Source organism: Lycorma delicatula, chromosome 11 (genome assembly GCF_047948215.1).
Source record: "Lycorma delicatula isolate Av1 chromosome 11, ASM4794821v1, whole genome shotgun sequence".
In the NCBI taxonomy this organism is placed as follows: domain Eukaryota; kingdom Metazoa; phylum Arthropoda; class Insecta; order Hemiptera; family Fulgoridae; genus Lycorma; species Lycorma delicatula.
This window is the reverse complement of record NC_134465.1, coordinates 6,893,690-6,916,454: the sequence shown is the minus strand read 5'-3', so window position 1 is coordinate 6,916,454 and position 22,765 is coordinate 6,893,690. Positions and strand designations below refer to the sequence as shown.

Here is a 22,765-nt window from a genome sequence, read left to right as displayed (position 1 = left end):
TCATAAATTGTGTAAGTATAATTCTATGACCTACAAATTTGATAAGTTTTTTATACTAACATATTAGTTCTACACTGAAATAATTAAAAAAAATTCAACTAAAGAAAAAATATTTTTTTTTACTCTATCATTAGCATACATCTTAAATAAATATTTGGAAGATTTCCTTCTCCCTTATAAAATGATAAAGGAGAGGTAAATCTTCTAGACAAAATCTGCTAAATGCATTTAACAGTTTCTATTTGAATACATCCAGATAAGGAATTACATAAAACCTAATAAATCAAGGGGTAATGCAATGTTGTTTGCTTGTCTCCCATGCTTATATATATATATATATGGTAATATAGAAGAACTAATAAAATAGATTTAGGTAATATGTTTTATAAATGCACAATTGTAAAAGTGATCCAGTATTTCTCCAAAACTCCAATGAGTAGCAAAAGTAATAAGTTTTAAATGATTATGAACAAATGAATATTTTATTTTAAATAAGCAGGTTAGACCTTTTAGAAGAAAAGAACATATTGGTATTTCACGTACTCACAATATGTTTGTTAAAGATAGCAATGTAGATGTTACAAAATAGGAAAATTTCAGCATATTGGTGGCGTATTAATAAAGGTTAGTTATGAAATATTTTATATAGTTGGGTTTCAATTATCCACACATCTCAGGTATGGTCGAACTGAGAATGTACAAGACTACAATTCATTCACACTCATACATATCATCCTCCGAACTATTATCTAAACGGTAGTCACCGGAGGCTAAACAGGAAAAAGAAAGAAAGTTATGAAATATTGGAACTGTATTCTAATACAATTACAGTATTATATTGTGTAAATAAGCTAGCTAAATGTGGATCCCCAAAATTACAAGAGCTTTAAAAATGTTATTATTAAGAATTAAAGCCTGCATTCAGAGAAATAAAAACCAAAATGATGCGGATCAGCTCATTAAAGAGGGAAAGCTCTGCAATTAAGACTGTTCAGAAATATAAGGATTGGAAGAAGCATATGAAAAACTCAATGGATAGATATCAAACTCAGTTACACCTTGCAGATCCAAGAGAATGTTTGAAGTGGCCAAGAAAATGGTGGGCTTAATTGACATGAATGGGTTTAATCTGTAAATGTTGATGATAATAGTTATTTCAAGAATTTTTGTGCAGGATCATGGATTTTGGGCTGTGAGAAGTTGGTCTGTTTGTCATTAAAGTCCTTAAGCTTCGTTGGCTTAAATTGTTCTTTGCGGCTAAAAAGAAATTTAAACTCAAATTTCTGAATCCACTGGAAGTTAATTTGAAGAAGTTGATTTTATCCATAAAATCAACACAGATCTTTACAAACAGTAATGTATGAAATGTAAGTAATCTACATCTCATCTTTAAGAATAGTTAATTTAAATTAAAAAAAAAAAATTTCTGTTCACTGAAGCATCACAACATTTGCTGAAATATCTAGATACTTTACCGACAGAATTGAAAATAGAAATTCCTAAAAATTTGGGCCCATTTAATCAAAAACTCTCGATTCAAAATTTTGTTAATTTGATGATTTTTATTTTCATTTGGACATACAGTTAGCAAGAACATTTCTTTGCATGCATAAAAATAAGAAATAATCTGAAAAGAATTTGTATTGATTACCTCTGATAACAGATAAACATCTATTCGCAATGGCAAACCTTTCCATTTTGAATGAAAGTAGAACCAGCACTAGAAGATTTAGAAATAGTGCTACTACTACTTTCTCTAGTGGATGAAGTTGTAGTTACAGACTTATGTATAGTTTCAACAGCTTCCTTATAAGAGGACTTTCCTTGATATTTAACCATATACTTTGTAGGTTCAAGAACAGTTTTTTTATTTGTCTATAACAGAAAAATAATTTTATTTTATGGGTTATCTTGAACAAAGAATAAAAAAAATGTAAATATTTACAAAGATTTACAATATGAAAATTCTTCTTTTACTAAAACTAAACTTTATTCACTGCTATCCTTACCATCATGTACAGACAATGCAGATACATCAGTGAATGGAGGAGATTAAAATACATCATAAATGAGTAAAGTATTTCTTCACCACTTTACGATGTATAAAATGAAAGTACATAATTTAAAAAGTAGAATTAAAATGGCCACAATTTTGCATCTATCATGATCTCTAACTTTGAAGATTATCTGTTCTTGATGGCCATTCAGGTATGTCACCATTCTTTAAGATGTGATTAGCAAATAATTTCATTACAAATGTCACGAAATCCTTGGTGGATCGTAGCATCCATTTTGTTGAAATACCTTATTTTGATAACAGGATAAAAGTTAATATTGTTTTGATTAATTCAAAGCTGAAGAACAATTTTTTTTGGGGGCGAAAAATGCCTGTGCGTTATCAGTGCCTGGAATTTTTTTTATTAAAAAATTAAAGAAAATAAAGCTAATCTAAGATGGATAAAACTTACAACGAAATCACAGATAAAATCTAAAATAAAACCAAAAATGAATAGAAATTAACAAAGTCCAAGATGGTTGTAAAGGGCTATTCTCAGATAACAAAAGGACTAAAAAGAAAACTAAAAACCATAAAGATCTAACATAAAAATAAACATGACAATATTAAATTTTTTGTATTAACCCAGTACAGTGCAAAAATAGAAACATCTGGTTTAAAATTTCATTATCATTGAACAAGACACCACGGATGTTTCTGAGTAGATTAAATTTATTACGCAACGCTGCATAACGTATGCAATCTATGAGTATATGGCACACAGTCATGCGGCAATTGCATCGTGTGCATAGGGGTGCGTGTCCTCCTGACATCAGGTACTTGTATGTCCTATCCGCAATCGACAGAGGACTACTTCCTCATGCAGAGTTTTTCTGCACTAGGAGTCCTATGGCAACACAGAATTTTTAATCTGCCGGAGTTTATTATCAATGGTAGCCGTCCAGTCACCTTGCTAGTTTGCTCTCAGTGATTGTTTTACATAATTAATAAAATCAGAAGTACCAACTCGGTTGGTGAAAGGAGGTTGATTACATACTTCTTTGGCAGCGGAATCTGCATGTTCATTACCTAGAATCCCTACGTGGCTAGGAATCCAGCAAAAACTTACTTCTGTGTTGCAATTATTCAACTCAGCGATTGCGTTGTAAATTTTAAAACATGCTAACACACTGTTATGAATTTTCTGTAATTGTATGTCTATCATCATTCTCAAACAAATATGACACCATAATTCCGAATGATGAAACTGCACATCTGCACATCAGACTGTCATTCTGACACTATGGACTGCATTTCATGTAATCTTTAAGAATTTACACCTGACTGGAAGCAAAAGTTTTGCTTACTGATAAAAGCGAAAAGGTGTAAATGAGCCTCATCAATCATATTTAGAAGATATTACTTTTAATCAAATCCAATAACCAGTAGCAGAAAGCAAGCCGGTTCACATAATTGCATTCAATGCATGCATGAATCTTATACAGATGGTCTGGAGATCTCTCTGTAAAATCATCCTTTTGCTGTGATCAAAAATATCTAGCAATACTGCATGATATCGTGCTGACCATGTAGGTTTTTGTTATAAAGCAGCCTCCATTCTTACAATTTTTTCTGGCGTATGCACACTTATAATGCTTCTAGTTATTATTTTCAATGTGAAGCCCATTTCCTGAAAGCTTTTATTGGACGGGCAACAGGCACTGGATCATTACAAGGAACATTAAAATGATTCTGCTTGATCATGTGGCAACTTTTAACAGCTGGTTTTGTAATATGCTTTAAAACAAAAGCACAGTGCGTAGCATTCAACTCCATCATGACTAAATAATAAACAAGGGATACAATGAAGCAATACCTTCAATTTTCCTGCTAATCAACAGCAGACTGTATTTGATGTGGCCAAATCACCTGATTCATAACTGTACTCATTATTTATTTAATATTAATATTTGTTCAAATAAAAATCATGGTAAATCTCCTTAATTAGATAAAAAAATATTTTTTTTATCACAAAAATCTGCTTGTTTACTTTATTTATAATAAAGAATAGGAGTTATATTTCAAATCAACATGACAAATAAGTAATTTTTTTAATCACAACTGTTCATTTAACATCTTAGATTATAGATTATAAAGATCCTTAAATTCAAAATGATCATTTCATATATATTAAATCGTTTACCCCAAAAAGAGTCCCTAACCTTTGGACGAATAAAAATAAGCATAAATGAAATGTATAACAGCATAATCATAATGAAATAAATAAATCTACTCACCATATGAAGGAAGATATTCTTAAGTAGCTGTAAAAAGAAAAGTAATAAACATAAAAATCAAGGAATGGCAATTACTTATATAATTTTATATATATATATATATATATATATATATATATATATATATATTAGAATAAAACACCTGTAGGTTTTGTTTTAGAATAAAACAAATAATATGGATTCAGCAGAATTCTGTGATCCTGTGAAATTCACTAATAGTTAGTGTTAATTTTTTATGTAACAAACACCAGAAAATATTATGTAAGAAATTATTGATATTTAGTATGTCAGGTGCACGCACACATTCTGTTTTAATATTTTAGTTACCCACAACATAAATTACAGATTATGAATAAGAAACTATCAAATATCTAACTGATCAGTTTTTTGTTTGCTTTTATGTTGAACAAATTTTCATCAATTCCAAATTATATAGCTGTTGCTCTTAGTAATATGTACTCAAATTATTTGTAAATTATAGCCAATAGAACAATAACTAAAATAACTGATTTCTGTTATTTTGAATAAACAGTAATTGTGGAATTATACTTTATAATTTGTAAATTACAATTAAACATATGTTGTCCACAGAAGATTAAAATGACAAAAAATAAAAATAAATTCTATAAGTGCAGCATTATAGTAAAGTATATATTTAATTAATTAATCTAAGTTAATTTAAATCTCTATATTAAAACTATAACAAATATAATATTTCATAATTAATTTTTAATTTAATCTTTGGAGTGCTATACTTTTCTTTAAAAGCAAACAGTGAAAGTACCAGGCACTCCCCAAAAGGTAATTGCCAAATGATTTAGCAATTTTGTTAATTTGTGGACATTTTCTTTATTAAAAAAAATCATTTCTTTAATATGATCATACTTTTTAATATAATTATATAAAAATGTATTAATAATATTATAATTAATGAATGTTAAAATATATCAAACTGTATTATTTGATCACATCTTTTAATAGTTAATATCTATTTTATACATCAATTTCAATGATTTTTTTATATAGTTTTTCACAGTTAACTCAATCAATTCAAAGAAATAACTTAATGTAACAAGCAGTAAAAAAATCAAATTTTTATAAAATTTAAGACACCTTAAGAAGGTTTTCCAAGAAAAAAAAAGTTCAACTTATTACTGAGAATAGTATCATAAAAAAAAGAAGCATACATACCATGTGAAAGGTAATTTTACTATTGACATTCTGACAAATTTTCACGTACTTATTTCAGTGAATAAAAAACGTATGCAAATTTATTAAAGCAATTGTACAAAAAATGTTTAATTATTTTTGAAAATTTGACATGTGAGAAGATGGTAGACATATTCTGCGCAAATAATGTTGAGTATAAAACAGTTGACTTAAAATAAATATTTAACACTTAATTTTCAAAACATTTAAAAAAATTATGATTAGCACTACATACATCTGATATGGGGACTACCTGTGGACCAACTCAGAAACTCTTTTTCCTGTACAGTGCCGGAAAAATAAGCCTAATAGTTTTAAGTGCCTATTTACATAAAAACCAGGCCTCCTAATTTTGTTACAAAAAAAAGGATGTTGGTATTTCATGAACATACTTTAGACAATTGATACTGGTTCACAATGAGTCAAAATTTGGAAATAATTTTTTTTTAAATACACTAAGTAGGGTCTAGTTCTTAACTGAATTGTGAAATTATTAAATGTAGTGTAATTAATTAAAAAATACAGTTGCAATTGTACAAAATAATCTTGATACTTTAAGAAGAGCCAGCTAAGGAATTTTAAATCGAGTGGAATATTTTTAAACAATTACTGAAGGTATTTAGAAAAACTACTGTAACAGGTTTTTCAGCACCAATTATTACAAAAATTACTAGATACAATTTTCAAGCCGGTTTTAAAATATCTATTAGATTTTATTTAGTAAAAAATCATAAAATTTATCCTTCAATTTACGTTCCAAAAATTTTAATATGGAGCCTAATTTAAATTTCGTTATTTTACTCTTGAAGCAGAAATCAAGGCAAAATTTTTTCCACGTACTAATCAAAACGAAGCTGGTTTCCAAATCTACGTTTATATGAACTTTTATTTTTCATTGAACTTTTTTTTATTTTCATTTGTCTAACATGACCTGAGATTCTGTGTTTCTTCACGAGACGTTCTGTATTAAATAATTATTTTATGAAACCCTGTTCTTAACCAAATATTTATTCAATCTATTAACACAGGTTTTCTTTACCCAAGAATCATCTCAGTTCCTCCTTTCTACAATCTTCAATTTGGGAAAAATGTCTGAAGAAGTAGACGAGCAGTCACCCACCTACAGGAAACAAACTGTTTTATCAGACCCTTTTGTACTTCCCTCTCCCTTCTGTACTCTGCTATGGCAGTTTGGCAGTTACACAATTTTGCATGTTACATATCAGAAGGGTATAAGAATCACGAATATGTATTTTTGTATCTTGTGAATAATGTTTTAGATAAAATAAAACCAATATTAACAGTTTATTAATAAAAAATAGATTAATACTTACAACAGATGAGTACTGACTAGTTTCTTCCTTAAAGAAATTCTGGAAAAAAGTAATTCAGTAATTATATCACTCATTCTAACATAAAAGCAGGAGTCACTCAATTCAAATTATTAAAGATAGTGTGTATATTTAATACACATATAAAATTACAAAATTAAGACATTACTGATTTATTACTATTAAAATTAAATGAGTAATATTTATGTTGAGGTTTTAATACCACAAATGCCAACATAAATTCATGTACAACTTGAGTTTCATTGTGATAAAGGCTTTGAAAAAATAAATGATCAGAGAAAAACCTGGCATATATGTTAAGTTTACATTATTCTGATAATTGTACAAATAAGTATGTTTATCGCTTACCACTGATACAGCAACAAGGACAGAAAACTTGAACCACCAAAGCAAACATGTGCAACAAACAATTCTTTGAGTGTATTCATTGTTAATGACCTTCCTAAATCATGCTACCGACATTAAATATTATTTTACTTTTCAGTTATCAACATATTTTCTTTTAATAATTCATAAGTGTAGTATTATGAAAAATATTATTCTTATTATGTTAACATTAAAAATAAAGTCCTAGGTTAGAGAGAGACTTATAACTGGGGGAAAATTTAAGAAATATAAGTTTTTTAAAATGCACTATTAACAAAACCTACTGATCTGATTTTGAATATAAAAAAAACTCAAACGGGTGCTTAAAAACCAAGTGAACGATTACTAGTAGTAAGTTTTTCTTAACATATTAGCCGGTGATAAGTGTACTATTATTTTTTATGTGAGATTAAATTGGTAAGTTAGTTTCACTCATGTAAATGGTTCATTTGCTATGGAGACAATAAAAACCACGTACTTTTTCATTCCACAAGTGCCAAAACAAATAAATCATTTATACGCATTGTGTTATTCATCTGTACGCACTGAAAACAGCAAATATGATTTGTCACACAAAGAAAACAAAATAAAGATTTTAATGACAAAATTAGTTTTAGTAGTAAACTATAATAACTATTCAATAATACTGCTAAATTATTTGTTCTGCCTAATTCACTTACAACAATATTCTGTTACAATATTTAATTACATATGATTTTTCAAAAACAGGTTCCAACACATCTTTCAAGATGGGCAGACAGACTGTGCCGAATGCATAAAGCTTGATGGGAACTAATTGAAAAAGGCTAAAGTTGAACTCTGCCTAATATATTTGATGAGTAATAAATTCTATCTCATATTTTTGAATGGTTCTAAGTAATCTAGAAAAAACGGAACATTTTAATTTAATCCCTGGAGCAGTATCCTCGGTTTTAATTTATATTTTTAATAATTCTAAGTTTTAAACTTTTTATTTATATGCCAAGATTTATAGTATTTTAGAATCAAATAAAAGAAAAAGCAGAATAGCAGTTGATATTGAATATTTTTAATAAATAGGATTCCAACACATGTCACAAGAGTGAAGAAATCCCAAGTCATAAAAAACTTGAGAACAACAATGCATTAGCTCAGTAGTTCTTTTCTCCAACAAAAAACTTAAATTACATTAATGACAATGGTATCTACACAGATTGTCTGGAGTTTTTCTGGTAGTCTTTAATTAAGTTGATGCTATACCATAAAGCATTGATAACAAGTTTATCAATATTCCAAACCAAGAGAGCAGGCAATGTTTTTTTTTTTAAATTCATTAGAAATTTAAACAATACAGGGTAAACTTCACAGCTAAGTTTAAGGCTAGTTGCAACCATGGTAGGAATTTGTTTTACAATGTAGGAAAATTAATACAGTAGAAAAGTGATGCAATCTTTAGGTCTTACGTGAATTAATTCACCACATGCAATAAAAGAGTGATGGTGTTAACATTTGCCTGACCTAAACGGTAAAGTGGTAACATCTTTCCCTATTTCCTGGAAGGTTCTGGATTCAAAATCAAATCAGACTTGGCATTCTACAATTACTATAAATCTTTCTTCTATATTCCAAATGAAAAAAAAAAAAAAAAAACATTAGGCTTCCTGTAAAAATCAATTATTAATGAAGAAAAAAACTGAAGTAGGAGTAATTTTTCATCTAGTTCATAGTACATTTAAAACACTCTTAGCTTACTATGAAAATTTTTCTTTTATAAAAATTATTTGACTTAAAATGAGGTAGGAAGACAATATTTATCCACTCTTTATAATGAGAAACATACATATAGGACACGATGTTATATTTTCCTTCTATCTTTTACTTTGTATCAACTAGTCTGTTTTTCCAAACCTACAATCACCACACAGTTAATTCTTGTATTTATATTTTAATTAAATCAATAAATCTCAATCATTTAATAATCATAATTTGCTACTAAACCATACTGTTAAGTTTTTCTTCAAATCCAAGACAGAAAATCATCTCAAACAAACTTCCTGTAACAAACTTACAGGAAGCTACAGAGCAAGTTTAATTGAAAAAGCACCAACACATTTTTGTTATAAGGGAAGAATTGTGCTGGCAATATGTATGCAAATACAAGAATTTATTATTGCTATTTTTTTTTTTTAAATTAAATAATATATAATTTTTAAAACTTAATTAAAAAAGACAATAAGATTTGAAAAAATATAAGTAAAACAAGAAATATACTTACCGTAGACCAAATGTCAAGTAATTCTGTTGTAGAAATTTTACGACTCTGTAATCAAACCAACAAAAATCTTTAAAGATACAGAACATCAGTTAGAGATGTTATTACAATATTATAGTTACAATTATAAACTTGTTAAAATTAAATAAATTTTTAAGATCTGATTTCTTAAATGTTGAGAGTTAATCCCGTGTTTCTTTATGTGTTAATAATGGTATATGTGGTTAATAACGGTCCTATTATGAATTAGAGCTATGCTGAATTAGAGCTATTTAAAAAGGTTTAAGAAGGAAAAGGCTGTTAGCCTAAAAAATAAATTTAACTAATAGAGGTCATACTTATTTAAGTATTGAAAAAAAATTAAAAAAAAAAATTAAATAGTATTAATTCTTGGGAAAATATTTTTTTAAGAATAGTATTTAAGAAAGTATAAATTTAACCCATATAAATATAGCAAGATACCGCTTAAGTAATATTGTTATTTGTTTATTCTGATTTTTTATAGTTGTTTCAGTCAACTTAGTAAGGAAAATAACATATTATCATAGTTTCAATCAAGATCAGGATTTAGGGAGGGAAAAAGCTGCATTGAATTTAGAACGAATACAGTTATTCAGCTGCATTTGAGAGTACAAAGTGGATATTATTTTAATTATATATGGGTTTACCAGAGACATTTATGTAAATTAATCAATCTTTATAATGAAAAAAAATTACACAAACTGTGAGTGGGTTCCAAATTTATGAAAATAATCACTCTAAAGTAAAATTTGCTATTGGTCTGTTAATATAAACATAATGATTACAAAATCATTTTAATGTTAGAAAGGGCAAGGCAAAACTCTTAGTTCAATATTTCTCTTACTTTTAGAGGATTTTGATAAATTTATGGTTATTACAGGAATAAGAGGTGTTTCACATCATAAGATATATTTTTTTTGACTAAAACAGTTTTCAAATACTAACGGTAATAGTTTTAGCTATAACTGGATCAAGCAAGTAGGGAATATCATCTTCAAGGATACCTATCAGTTGAATTAATGAGAAGGATTAAATCTGACAAAATTATCAGAAAAAGTTCGTTATTGTTAAAATGGAATTTTATGCGATGAGGATATGCAAGCAGTCACAAAGATCGATGTATTTGCGTTATTTAAATAAAAATCTTGATGCTCAGAATTATTCTAATTTTGATTTATCTTGAATAGAGAAAGAATAATAGATCAGTTCTGTCTGATAGATCAGCCTAATTAGTTGTCGCCCTACAATTAATTCTTTGTTTTTTATATCTTCAGTAATTGGATTACTGCTATAGAAGCAGCAAAACCAATGGTTTAGTTATCGTAAGTCTGAGGTTTGCTGAAATGAGAGAAAAGATTTTACTGTACAGATGATTATGGGGTCATTGAAGGCATTACGAAGGATTTTTTTATTTGTTTTTAATTACTACAGTGCTTTGTAATTGATGGTCCTCAGAAAGCACTTCACTTGTTGAAATAGTTTTACAGGAATTTGTCAAAATATTAAATTTTTGTTGTAAGGAAATTTTTTAATTTATTGATTAAATTTTGCTATTTCATGATAATTGATCTTATTTAGCTCAAGTCTATGCTTCTCTATATAATATAAATTAAACAAATTAAGCAATATAATTATTTATTATTTAGAAATATAATTATTATTTTCTTATACATTTTAATTTATGATAAAATAACACGCAATTCACACCTTAATCATTGTGTAAGTACTTTAAATAATGTTTTATATTATAGTGAACAATATGTGATTATTCTTTTATTTTTATTTGGAATGATCTTTTACAATACCTAGGTCTATAGCATAATGCTTTGGTAATAAAATTTTCTTGTCCTATTTGAATTTTCATTATTAGAACTATGATTTTTTTAAATTTTTTAACTACAAAGAATATATTAAAGAATAACAATAACATAAAATCACTTACTTTTTCGATGCCAAGAGATTGCTGCAACAAAGAAAAAAAAATGAATAATATAAATAGGAACACATAGAAGATGATTAACAGTAGATGAGAAAATAATAAATATTACTTCATGTTAATTCCGATAAAAAACTGAATGACTAAAAATAAAAATAATAACTATTTATTTAATTAATCTTAACACTAACAGAATAAAAATGTAAAAAAGTCAATAAATATATATCTAAAAAAAAAATCTTTCTATAACAAAGAATATTTTTCTTCCTAATATTTTCCTCTTAATATATTGCCTAACAATGAATAATAATTTAATTTCTGTAATACTAATACAAACTGTTTTTTGTTAATTATCACACAATTTTCAAACTGATGCTCAAAATTTAATTTCAATGGGTTTTCACAACTTTTTAACATTAACAATGTTAATGTTAAATTAACATTAACAATTAACATTAACAATTTTAATGTTAAATGTTAAATTTTAACTTTTTAACAATGGATAAATAAATAAAACTGTAAATTTATAAAAATCTATATTATTATAACTATAGCCTTCTACTAAATTTTATGGATTTTTTTATTTATTGTATTACAGACAAATAACTTAGATGACAAAATTACTAAAAATGTGTATTTGTAAGAATATTTTTGCAGAGTCAAATATTAAATTATTCTACAAAAAGTTGATTTGATGTTGCTAGCTCTATGATCAGTGGCAACTATCTATCAGTGGAAAATGGATTTTAACATTTCTTTCCTCAAATTTACATTTCAAAACGTTTTTAGAAAAAAAATTTAATTTATAATCGATTTTGTAGAAGAAACATAACTTATTAAAATAGCCTTCCCAGTATTATGAGAAGGCATGGAGCATGTTTCCTTGTATGTTTGCACCTTCACACTGGCAGGCAGCATCAGAGTGAACTGTTGTAAAATACATATTTAGAAACGGATAATTATTCATCTTTTTGATAGCAAAGAATGATTGTTTGATACTTAATTATTTTAAAAAAAACTTTCAATTCTATTTTTTAAGCTGCATTTTCATAAAATGTAAGTCTTTTTCACCTCTCTTGATAAATCTAAATTTTGCTTTTTAAATCTATTTATTGAAAAACTAATTAAATTTTCTAATAAAAAAGTAATATAAAACACATTAATATATACTTTACCTTAATATAATTAAAATAGACTTCTTTCTCCAGAGTTTTAAGCTGAAATTCAAATGGAAATATATTTACTGAGTATAATATTTCTTTTAATAATAAAACAAATGTAATAAAATATTAAAATGTTCATTAAACCTTTTTCATACAATAGATTTTGAGATCTGCTGGATTAAATTATTAACATAAAATATATTTATTATATTCTGTTTATCTGTGATTAGAACTTGATTAGTTGTATATTGTTAATATTTTTTTAAATGTAATTCTGTTAAATGTAGTCATTTACTGTTGAAAATGGATATAAAATGATCATTATGAATGATTCCAAAATATAGTGGGAAATTTGATATAGCAAGGGAAATTTTTGATCAATGATTTACTGAATGTTTTTACTACTAGGTGGTAATCTAAATACTAATATATGTGTATTAAGAGATAAAATGCAGGTGATCGATCACATACCAACTACTTTCACACAAATTACTTTAAAAAAATAATAACAAGTGTTTCTCTAATCTTTTTTAATTTTAACTATTGTTATATATATATTACAAGAAAAATAATGCTACAAAAATAATCTTAGAATAGGTTATTGTCTCGCAAATTGAGAGTGCATGTATTTTGAAGATGGCAAAGGAATTTTATGTAGATAACTTTTATATATATATATATATATATATACATATATACATACACATCCACACACATATAATAGAATTGTTTCTTATTTAACATCTCTACTTTAACAGCCAAAATTGAATAGCTTACGGATATAAATTCATGTCCACTCTTATCTATGTATAATTATTAAACGTACAATTACATTAACATGCAATAATAATAAAAAAAAAGCAGACTAATAAATATATTGCAATTCATACAAAATCCTAAAAAGATTTCATAATTTTTTAAAAACATTGCGGCCACATCATCACCTAATTTACCATGAATTCTGAGTGACAGAAAAAAGGAATATGTTTCTGTAATACAGCTTACTGTCAACAATCACTCACTCATTTTGCCCAGCTAACTTCAGCTACAAAACGATCTGTGAAAGTCAAATGAATGCAAGCACCTATTGTGAGATCAGTTCTTTCACCAAGATTGAAATTCCTACACGGCTAATAACTCAGCAGAAACTGACTAGTGTAAATAGAGACATTGAACACCTGGGGTTATTGGGTAGAGTGAATCTATCAGATAGAGTGAATGTATCAGATAGAGCTTAAAAGTAATATTTACTTAATTGCAGTACACCACAATATAGTGAAATCCATCTGTAACAGTATTTAAGGACCATGAGAGCAGCATAGATTTAAACAGTAGATAATTATTATTTAATCAGTACAACTTAAAATAAAAACTATTCTATATTTGATACATGAAAAATAAATTCTGCTTACCAGCCATTCTTTATTTTCTTTTTTCAATTTTAACAGTGACTGATACTGTAAAGTAAAAAAAAAATATATATATATAATGTTAAATAATTCAAAATAAATAAATATGATAAAAATACACATGTAAATATTATATTAATAAAAATTGTTAATCTTTACAGTTGAATAATTAAATAAAATATAAACAAAATATAAAAGAGCTAAGTAACACAAGTTATTCTAAAGAACTAAGGAGAACATAAATGTCTATAAATATATGATATATATTTATATATACATTAGTTTATATATATTAGCCGTAAACAAAAAAAAATTAACACCTTAATAGAAAAGTTACCAAAGGTATATTAAAGAGAAAAATAATACATAATCAGTACATTACGCTACTTACATACGTCTTCTTCTTTGTTTCTTCTTCACTATCAGATCCGCAATTTTGGAAGGACTGGAAAAAAGATTTAATTAAAATTATTTTTTGTAGTGTTATTAAAAAAAATCTTCAAATATTCAATCTTTACCTTCATTAAAAAAATAAAAGTGGCAAATAATGAGACAATAAATTGTAAAAATTGTTCAGTTTATGAATATTACATGCACTACTGGTAAAATTTAAGTCACGCTTTGACTTTTTCTCTAGCTATTAAGTCTGTTCTAAATGTAGGTTATAAAAAACAGGAAATTAATCGTAATATAACTTGAAAATAATTATTTTAATCTCTTGATTATTTAAAAAATTCCAATGTGGCTATAACTATCTCTTAATTTATTTGTATTTCTTTATGTTTATGTTGTAATCACAACACAGTTCTGTACGTTCAATGCGTATCTGGCTTAATTATTTTTTCCCTAAGCATTTGGGTTCAAATGGCAAAACTTACCAACTTTTTTACAAATAAACAGTTTTACTTTAGAGATAACTTCTTGTACTTTCAAAAAGATTAGAATTGGAAGCTACTTACTAACAGGTAAGTTGTTTTTTCCTTGACAAATGGTTGGATATTTTGAACAGGTCTCATGTAAGGAGACAACTCTTTAATAACTCTGTAAAATTGTTTTGTTACGAAGTGACTAAATTCTTTTCAAACAAACAGCCAAAACTGCCAGAACTTTTAATGATTTTTCTTTTCTAATCTTCCATCCTGCAGCAAGATTAAATTTTGAAACTATATATATTGTGGAATAAAGTAGTTTTTATGTATGTTTAAAAAACTAAAGTAGTTTAGTATGTTTTTAAAAACTTGAAAAACAGATAAAAACTCTGTTCTGAATCTTATTTAAACATAAGTATTTTAACAGATTAAGGAATATTGAAATTAAATATGGTCATTAAGAGGGTACTTTTAAGCATAATTTGCAGTTTTCTTCAAACAAACTGAGCTCTAAAAAACATAGGTAAGACAAAGGTTTAATGTGGAATAAAACTATTTTTCCAATAACACCTTTCATGAGATAGAACTTTCAGGACAGCCTTTTTATGTCGATGCATACATAAGCTACTGCAATGCAAGTGTTTACATTCATCATAAAATTTTTTACAGATTTTAATTTATAAAATTTGATGTTTATATACTTGTCAAAAGAATGCTATTTTATTAGCATTCTAAAAATATTTTCTTACATGTTTCTTTCATCAACAGATTTATAAAATTTTGATGAGATTTAATTGCATATCTAGTTACGTTTATTTTTTTATATCTCGACTCAATTTTTTTTTTTAATCTTTAAAAAATGAAAAAATTACTTTTTCAAAAGTAATATTTGAAAATACAATATAAAAATTAATTAAAAAAATAAAATCTATGTTTGTCATATGGAAGGAAGATACTCACACTCAAGACTTCTTTTGCTCGCTGCAAATGATAAAACTATATTAATAAGCATAATATATATTATATTATTAAATATAATAAATTACTTTTATAAGAATTTTATTTAGTATAATATTTTAAAAATATCGTTTATTTCTACAATTAATACTTGTATTACCAAAAATTTATTTAAAAAAATAATGATAAGAGATAAAACTATTATTAAAAAGGTGAATTGATAATAAATTAATTTGCAGAAACAACCACTAAAAAATTTTTATTTTCTTCACAAAAAATCTCTAAATGGTGTTTTTTTTAATTTTCCTTAATAGAAAACTAAAACATTTTTCTTTTAAGATAATTTTGCACATATAAATACAACAAAGAAAAATAAAGGCGTGAGAAAATTATTAAGGACTATATAAAATAAGGTAAAAGTTCACCTAAAAATTTTAAGTGAAACACAGTTCAAAAGCATAAATTAGAAAACTCTGTTTTACAAAACACAATTATTAGATGTGGCAGGTATGAAAAGGCTAAAAATTCAAGGACATGAACAATATCCTGAACGTATAAAAAATTCTGGAATTTCCCCCTGTTTAACCAAAGTAGCTAATCCATTACCTTTCTCTTGAATAAACTGGCGTTTATTTCATTAATTTTTTGAAATAATTTAATTAATTTGAATACAAATATTAAATAAGATATATGATAAAAAATGCATTCTGTGTATCTCAGATATTCTGGTGAAACATTTAGACTGTAAACCTATAAAAAGATGCACGAGGACTTCTTCCGTATCCATTTGTTTAACACTCCCATATTAAAATTGATTGTATGAGGGTGAATCAAATATAAATGGTAATTTTTTTTTATAAATTTATTTATTGATAAATAATATATACAATTCATACCTTCATAATTTCTCTACATAATATCATGCATGATCTACACACTTCTGATAACAATTTGGAAGCTTGAATATTCCTTTTTCATAACAACGAATTAGTCAACAAATTGCGCACGCATTTCTCAACACCTTCATAGTTTTTGAATCGTTCCCCTCCAAGCAATTCTTTCGAGAGTGCAAACAAAAAATAGTCACAGTGGGACAAATCTGGACCATAGGGAGGGTGGTCGAGGGTTTCTCCGTGTATTTTTTTCAATTATCTCTTGTCAAAATCGCGGTGTGCAGCCTGGTATTGTTATGGAGAAGGATGACATCTCTGTCTTTTGTTGAGTGTAGCAGCTAGGAATAGTAAGCTGTGTTCACCATTTGTTGATTGTGGAGAAAATCAACGAGTAAAACTCTGCTTGAGTCAAAAAACCATTACAAGAACTTTTCCGGCTGAAAGATGGGTTTTGACTTTCATTCTTCCTTTGGCACTCCTTACTCATCATTTTTGATTCCAGAGTGTAACGATTGACCTATGTCTCTTCATATGACGATGCGGATCAAAAAATCGTTCCCTCCTTGCTGAAATCGATTTATGTCGATCACAGATCTCCAACCTGACCTAATTTTGATTTTCAGTCAACAACTTAAGAACCCATTGGAGCAGCAATTTTTCCAAAGCCAAGATGGTCAGTGATAATGGACTGAGCACTCCCATAGCTGATACCAACTTCTGATGCGATTTCTTCAACAGTGAACTGGAGATCATCTTCGATAAGCTCTTGTACGGCACAGATGTTGTCAGCTGTGAGACTTGACCTTGAGTGATAATCATAACTTTCATTTTCTACACTTTCTTGCTTGCTCTTAAAATGTCTGGCCCACATATACCCTTAGTTCTCGAACAGTGTAGTGTCCCTAAACTGTATCTTTACATGAGTTAAAATTTCTGCGGGTTTAACGCCTTCATGATTATACATTGTGCAACAGACAACTGAATCTCTTGCTCACCATGGCTGTACTGATGACAGAACAAAGCGGAGGAGGATTCCCACTCTCTAACACACCAAATATGAACTTTCTTGTGCTTACAGCAATAAAAAAGAAACTCCATTTTTCATAGTCACTTGAAATACTAACATATTAATTATAAAATACGTAGCAAATTTCTAAAACAAAATAATTATTCAATTATAATTTAATAAAGTTCAGTTCAAAGAAAGATAAATGAAAGAATCCAATGGCGTTGCAGAATGCACATGAGTTCAACAGACTCATTTTTACATTATTATATTAATCTTTTTTTATTATTTTTTAAAATATTTGTTTTACTATATATTATGAATTCATTATTTATTTTATCACAATATTAAACTTAGTATTTATACTGTTCTTTGACTAAAAAAGTATTCTGGTCTTTGGATATACTGAAAAATCTTCATATTTAAAACCTAGATGTATAATTTTTTATTATTTACAATGCATTTAATAGTGTTTATGAAGAATGCACTGTTGAGGAACAATTATATATAATAATCAACTATTGTATAATTGTAATAATAAAGTACACTAATGAATTAAGATGTAAAAATTCTAAAATATTTTTAAATCTGACACTTACCGTCTCAACTACAGTTCTCTGAAAATAAAAACAAAATTTATTCATTAGACCTTTTTTACTGTTAATTAAATTAGAGAGAATAGATTGCAATAAAATAGAATTATCTAGTGTTAATTATCTCTATTTCAGAATCGTACTTGAATCAGAAAATGAAAATGAAGGATGCTCAAACTTAACGGTTTAACCTAAGAAGATAAAGCCAAGGATATGCATATAATCATTCTTGTATAACATGTACATTGATTATATGGAAAAAAAAATGCTCTGGAAGATGAAGAGACCAACTTAGGAGGAAGGAGAATAAATCATACAAGACAGGCAGACGGTATATATTATGTTTAGAGGGTACTTGTATATAGACAGAAAACTTAGAACTTAAGGGACAAAGAAAGGCAGGAGGCATTTGAAATGTGGGAACGTGTTGAGTGTCATTTGGAGAAGATTGAATGGGCAAAGGGAAAAATATCAGAACACTTAAAAATAAAGAAGGCTGGGACATATCAACAGAAGAGAAGGATTGATTAAACTGAGACGGATCAGTAGAAGGCACAAAAGAGATGTCAGAAATAGTATAAATTAAAAGATTATAGAAATAAATGTGGGCTATTAGGAACCTAGGAGTTTAGCATGATAGGAGAAATGGAAATGGATGTGATCCCAGGGAGATGCCTCAGGTACAAGGCGGCAAAGAATTTTTTAATATATAATAATATTATTATAACTTCAAAATAAGAAAATTACACAATGCAATCGAAACCTCATTCTCAAGAGACTGAACACTAGATAAAAACAAACTGTTATCTGGAAGACAAAACTACCCAGCACAATAAAAAATAAATTCCTAGAGGGCAAAAGTATATTTTTCATTAGAAAAATGTTTTAGCATTTTTAAATAACGGGTATGGTACAAAAATGTAATAGATATTTTAGTTAATCTGTAGCAGAAGTAATTTAAGTGAGGGAAAATAGAGGACAGCAATTTACCTTTTAAGGCCAAGAAATTTATTTGTTAGTGGTCATCAAGAACTAGTCTATACATTGTTGGCCATTAAGGCATTCAAATGCAAATCAACAAAGAAATCTACTAACGTACTTAGCAAGAACAAATTCCTTAACCAGATATAATTTTAAAGTGGCATAAAAAATGCCAAATAACTGGAAACGTATGTCTACAAACGATATTTTTGTTTGCCTAACACCAGCAGTTCATTGTTGAAAATGCTGAAAGAAAAAACAAGCAGATGATCGATCAACAACATGTTATTCACCAACACTAAACATATCAGATAGAAAAGCAAGACAATTGAAACATCTAGTATTAAAGTAAAATTAATCTGTAGCACTCATAATTTTAATGATTTCCTTTCTGGACCTTTTTTGTTTTCCCTACCAAAAGCCATTTTACCTAAAATGTTGAAATTTCACACCTATAACATTTTTCATATTTAATGTCATTTTTAGCTTAGTAAAAAAAAGTAGTTAACAGCTACGTTTTTGACATTTCTTACACTGAATTTTTTGTAATGGAAAACTGAAATTATAGAGCCACAAATTATATTTCCATACGGTGGCAAATCAATAAAGAATCAACAACTGTGCAGCAGTAATGCTTTCACATAACATGAGGCCCATCACAGGTAAAGGCTGCATGCAACATAATCATAGTTTTCTGCTTTTAGTGTTGCATGTTCATCGTTTTATAACATTAATTGGTAAGTAAATATCAATAATCAACAAAAGGAGACCTGTCTTAAAACTATAATACAAAATAATGAGACTACGGTCATCCAGAAAGTAAGAATCGTTTGGGCATCATATATGACTTACAGCTTCACTCACAATAATAGGTCTAGCTTAGCTGGTCTCAGTTGTTCTGCTAGTGCTGTATGAAATGTTGCAGCTTTACTGTGATACTGAATGATTACGTGAGTTTATAATGAATAAAAAATTGAAAAAACCGCCAACTGTGAGGTACAATCGGTTATATGTTTTTTGAATTCACAAGGTAGTCATCCTATGGAAATACATCATCAAATTACTGCCATATAAGGTGGCAGTGTAACAAACGAAAGAAACATAAGGAAATGATGTAATTTATTTACAGCAGGGCGAATATTTGTTCACAATGAGCAATGATGCCCTACTCTCATAACTACACAGCTGAAAGAGCAAATCAACAGACATATTAAAGAGAACTGGCATTTCACATTAGACAAACTTAGTGATTTATTTCCCTGTATTTCACAGTTTCTGTTACATGAAATTGTGACTGTTCACCTAAATTAACAGAATTGTGCCTTATGGGTCCCAAGAACGTTGATAATCACAAAAAAAAAAAAAAAACATGTCTTTTGCGCTGTCATTCCTGTAGTGATACCATGAAGATGGCGATGAAATGCTGAATCGCATAGTGACTGGTGATAAAACTTAGGTTTCGTACACCAGAAAGTAAATCGAATTACTTCAGTGGCGTCATTCTCGATCATCTTCTAATATAAAAAAAATTCTAACAGTTTTAAAATGCAAAGTAATGAACACAATTTTTTGGGATCACCACAGAATCATTCTGAATGAATTACTACCTTGCAGAGAGACAATTAATGCTGACTCTTATCCAGAAACTTTGTCGTGCAATTCAAAATTGCCAACATAGTATTTTGACTTGTGGAGTGTTTACTTCATGACAATGCATGTCCACATGATCAAAAAAAAAAAAAATTTGAACTTCACGAAGGTTTTGGATAGGTTGTTTTTGATCATCCGTCGTAGTCCAGCTCTACCTCCAAGTGATTTTCACCTGTTTACAAAATTTACAGGGTTTCTTGCCGGGAACCACTATGAAAGTGACAATGTCATGGCAGCTGTTTGTAGTGGCTTAATGCGACTGGCGGCAGACTTCTTTGATGACGGGAAACAAAAAGTATTGCCACGATTTGATTAATGTTTGAACTTAGGAGATGATAGTTTAAATATAATAAATTTGTTATAAACCAAAAACGGTTTTGACTTTCTGGACAATCCCCCATATAATAAAGATTATTCTGTAAGATATGCATAAGATAACATTGACAATCTTTTTTAAAAAGGAAAATTTACACAAAAACATTTTTAACAATAAATATTTTACAATATTATCATTTTCATACTAATAAATGTAACAGTTATGGTTATAATTGAGTGTAGGTATTTAAAGAATAAAAAATTCAGTTGAATGTCATAAAAAAATTGCCAGAACTTAGTCAACAACTGTAGAAAAAGGAAATTCATTACAGCTAAGAAACTACTCTTGTTATTCAATTGTCAACAAAATTTTTCAAATTTTAATTATTTTTATATAATCCATAATTTCAAAAAATAGGTAATACTTGTGACAAGAGATTTCCTACTATCTGTAAATTTTTAAATTAAAATAAAAGTAATTAATAACTTACACTACTACTAGCTTGCTTTTGTTGTACATGTACTGAACTTCCAGCATTTTTTTGTACAACATGTGTTGAACCTCCGGACACTTTTGACTGTGATGATGTTTGTGAAACTGAACTGGTTTCGGTAGTGGTTGATTGTTTAATAGTTTGAAGTTTTTCTTGAGCAAAGGTTGACACTTTAAGTTTAGATGAAAAATCTTGCTGTAAAATAATACAAGAGAAATGTAAATAAATTATGTTTAATAGAAAAAAAATCAGTAATATAAATGCAAACTTTTATAATAACTGAAATATCCTGTGTCAGTTTAAATCAAATTAAAAATAAAAATTAAAAATTTCTCTAATTTAATTATCTAATGTGCAATATTATAGCAATTATATCAAACACAAATTACATTTATATGATATTACTGTCACTTCTATCATTTAAGAACAAGCTTTTTAATTTTTTAAAAGAGTTAATTTCTTAACAAGACTGGCACTGTATGATTTGAATACGATGGAAAATAACACCCATTACTGTGATATGGTTTGAGACCACTCTAATAATTACTAAAACATTATCTTTATGTGTTATTCTTTTTTAGCAACTGCTCATTTGGTTAAATAAAAAGAAAGGAAATATCAATAAATTTTAACCGGAATTGCAGTAAAAGTTCACCTGGCTAGACCATCTTTCAAATACCGGTACCTTATTCTGCAGCATTTAATAACTCATAAGAACATAAAGGATTTTTAATGATTTAATTAAAACACCAATATTTAAGTAAAAAACGGAATTACCTCCTTCTGGGAAACTTTCTTAACAGCCTGCAAAAAAAAAAAAAAAACACGTAAAAATTGTAATTATTTCAAAGAAATCACAAAACCACAATTTAAGCGTATTATAATTATTTTTATAGATATACAAACAAAATGGCCATGCTACAAAATTTAAATGTATGATGTTTTAAATCTTAATAATTTAATTACAGTAACTATGTACAGGACAAATGGACTTAAAAGAATAAAAT

The 22,765-nt window shown here is 27.6% G+C and overlaps 1 protein-coding gene across 1 annotated transcript in view; it reads right to left on the bottom strand.

Moving 5' to 3' along the window:
- Nucleotides 1-22,765, bottom strand: part of LOC142332163 (uncharacterized) — a 100,141-nt gene that overhangs the window by 2,937 nt on the left and 74,439 nt on the right. Inside the window, exons 29-40 of the mRNA XM_075378438.1 lie at nucleotides 22,536-22,562; nucleotides 21,756-21,953; nucleotides 18,325-18,342; nucleotides 15,830-15,850; nucleotides 14,392-14,445; nucleotides 14,004-14,048; nucleotides 12,604-12,645; nucleotides 11,435-11,455; nucleotides 9,475-9,519; nucleotides 6,837-6,875; nucleotides 4,294-4,320; nucleotides 1,652-1,875 (exon numbers count right to left, since the gene is read on the bottom strand). Of these exons, the coding sequence (XP_075234553.1) occupies nucleotides 1,672-1,875; nucleotides 4,294-4,320; nucleotides 6,837-6,875; nucleotides 9,475-9,519; nucleotides 11,435-11,455; nucleotides 12,604-12,645; nucleotides 14,004-14,048; nucleotides 14,392-14,445; nucleotides 15,830-15,850; nucleotides 18,325-18,342; nucleotides 21,756-21,953; nucleotides 22,536-22,562 (741 nt within the window). The 3' untranslated portion in view covers nucleotides 1,652-1,671. The remainder of the gene's footprint in view (nucleotides 1-1,651; nucleotides 1,876-4,293; nucleotides 4,321-6,836; nucleotides 6,876-9,474; nucleotides 9,520-11,434; nucleotides 11,456-12,603; nucleotides 12,646-14,003; nucleotides 14,049-14,391; nucleotides 14,446-15,829; nucleotides 15,851-18,324; nucleotides 18,343-21,755; nucleotides 21,954-22,535; nucleotides 22,563-22,765) is intronic.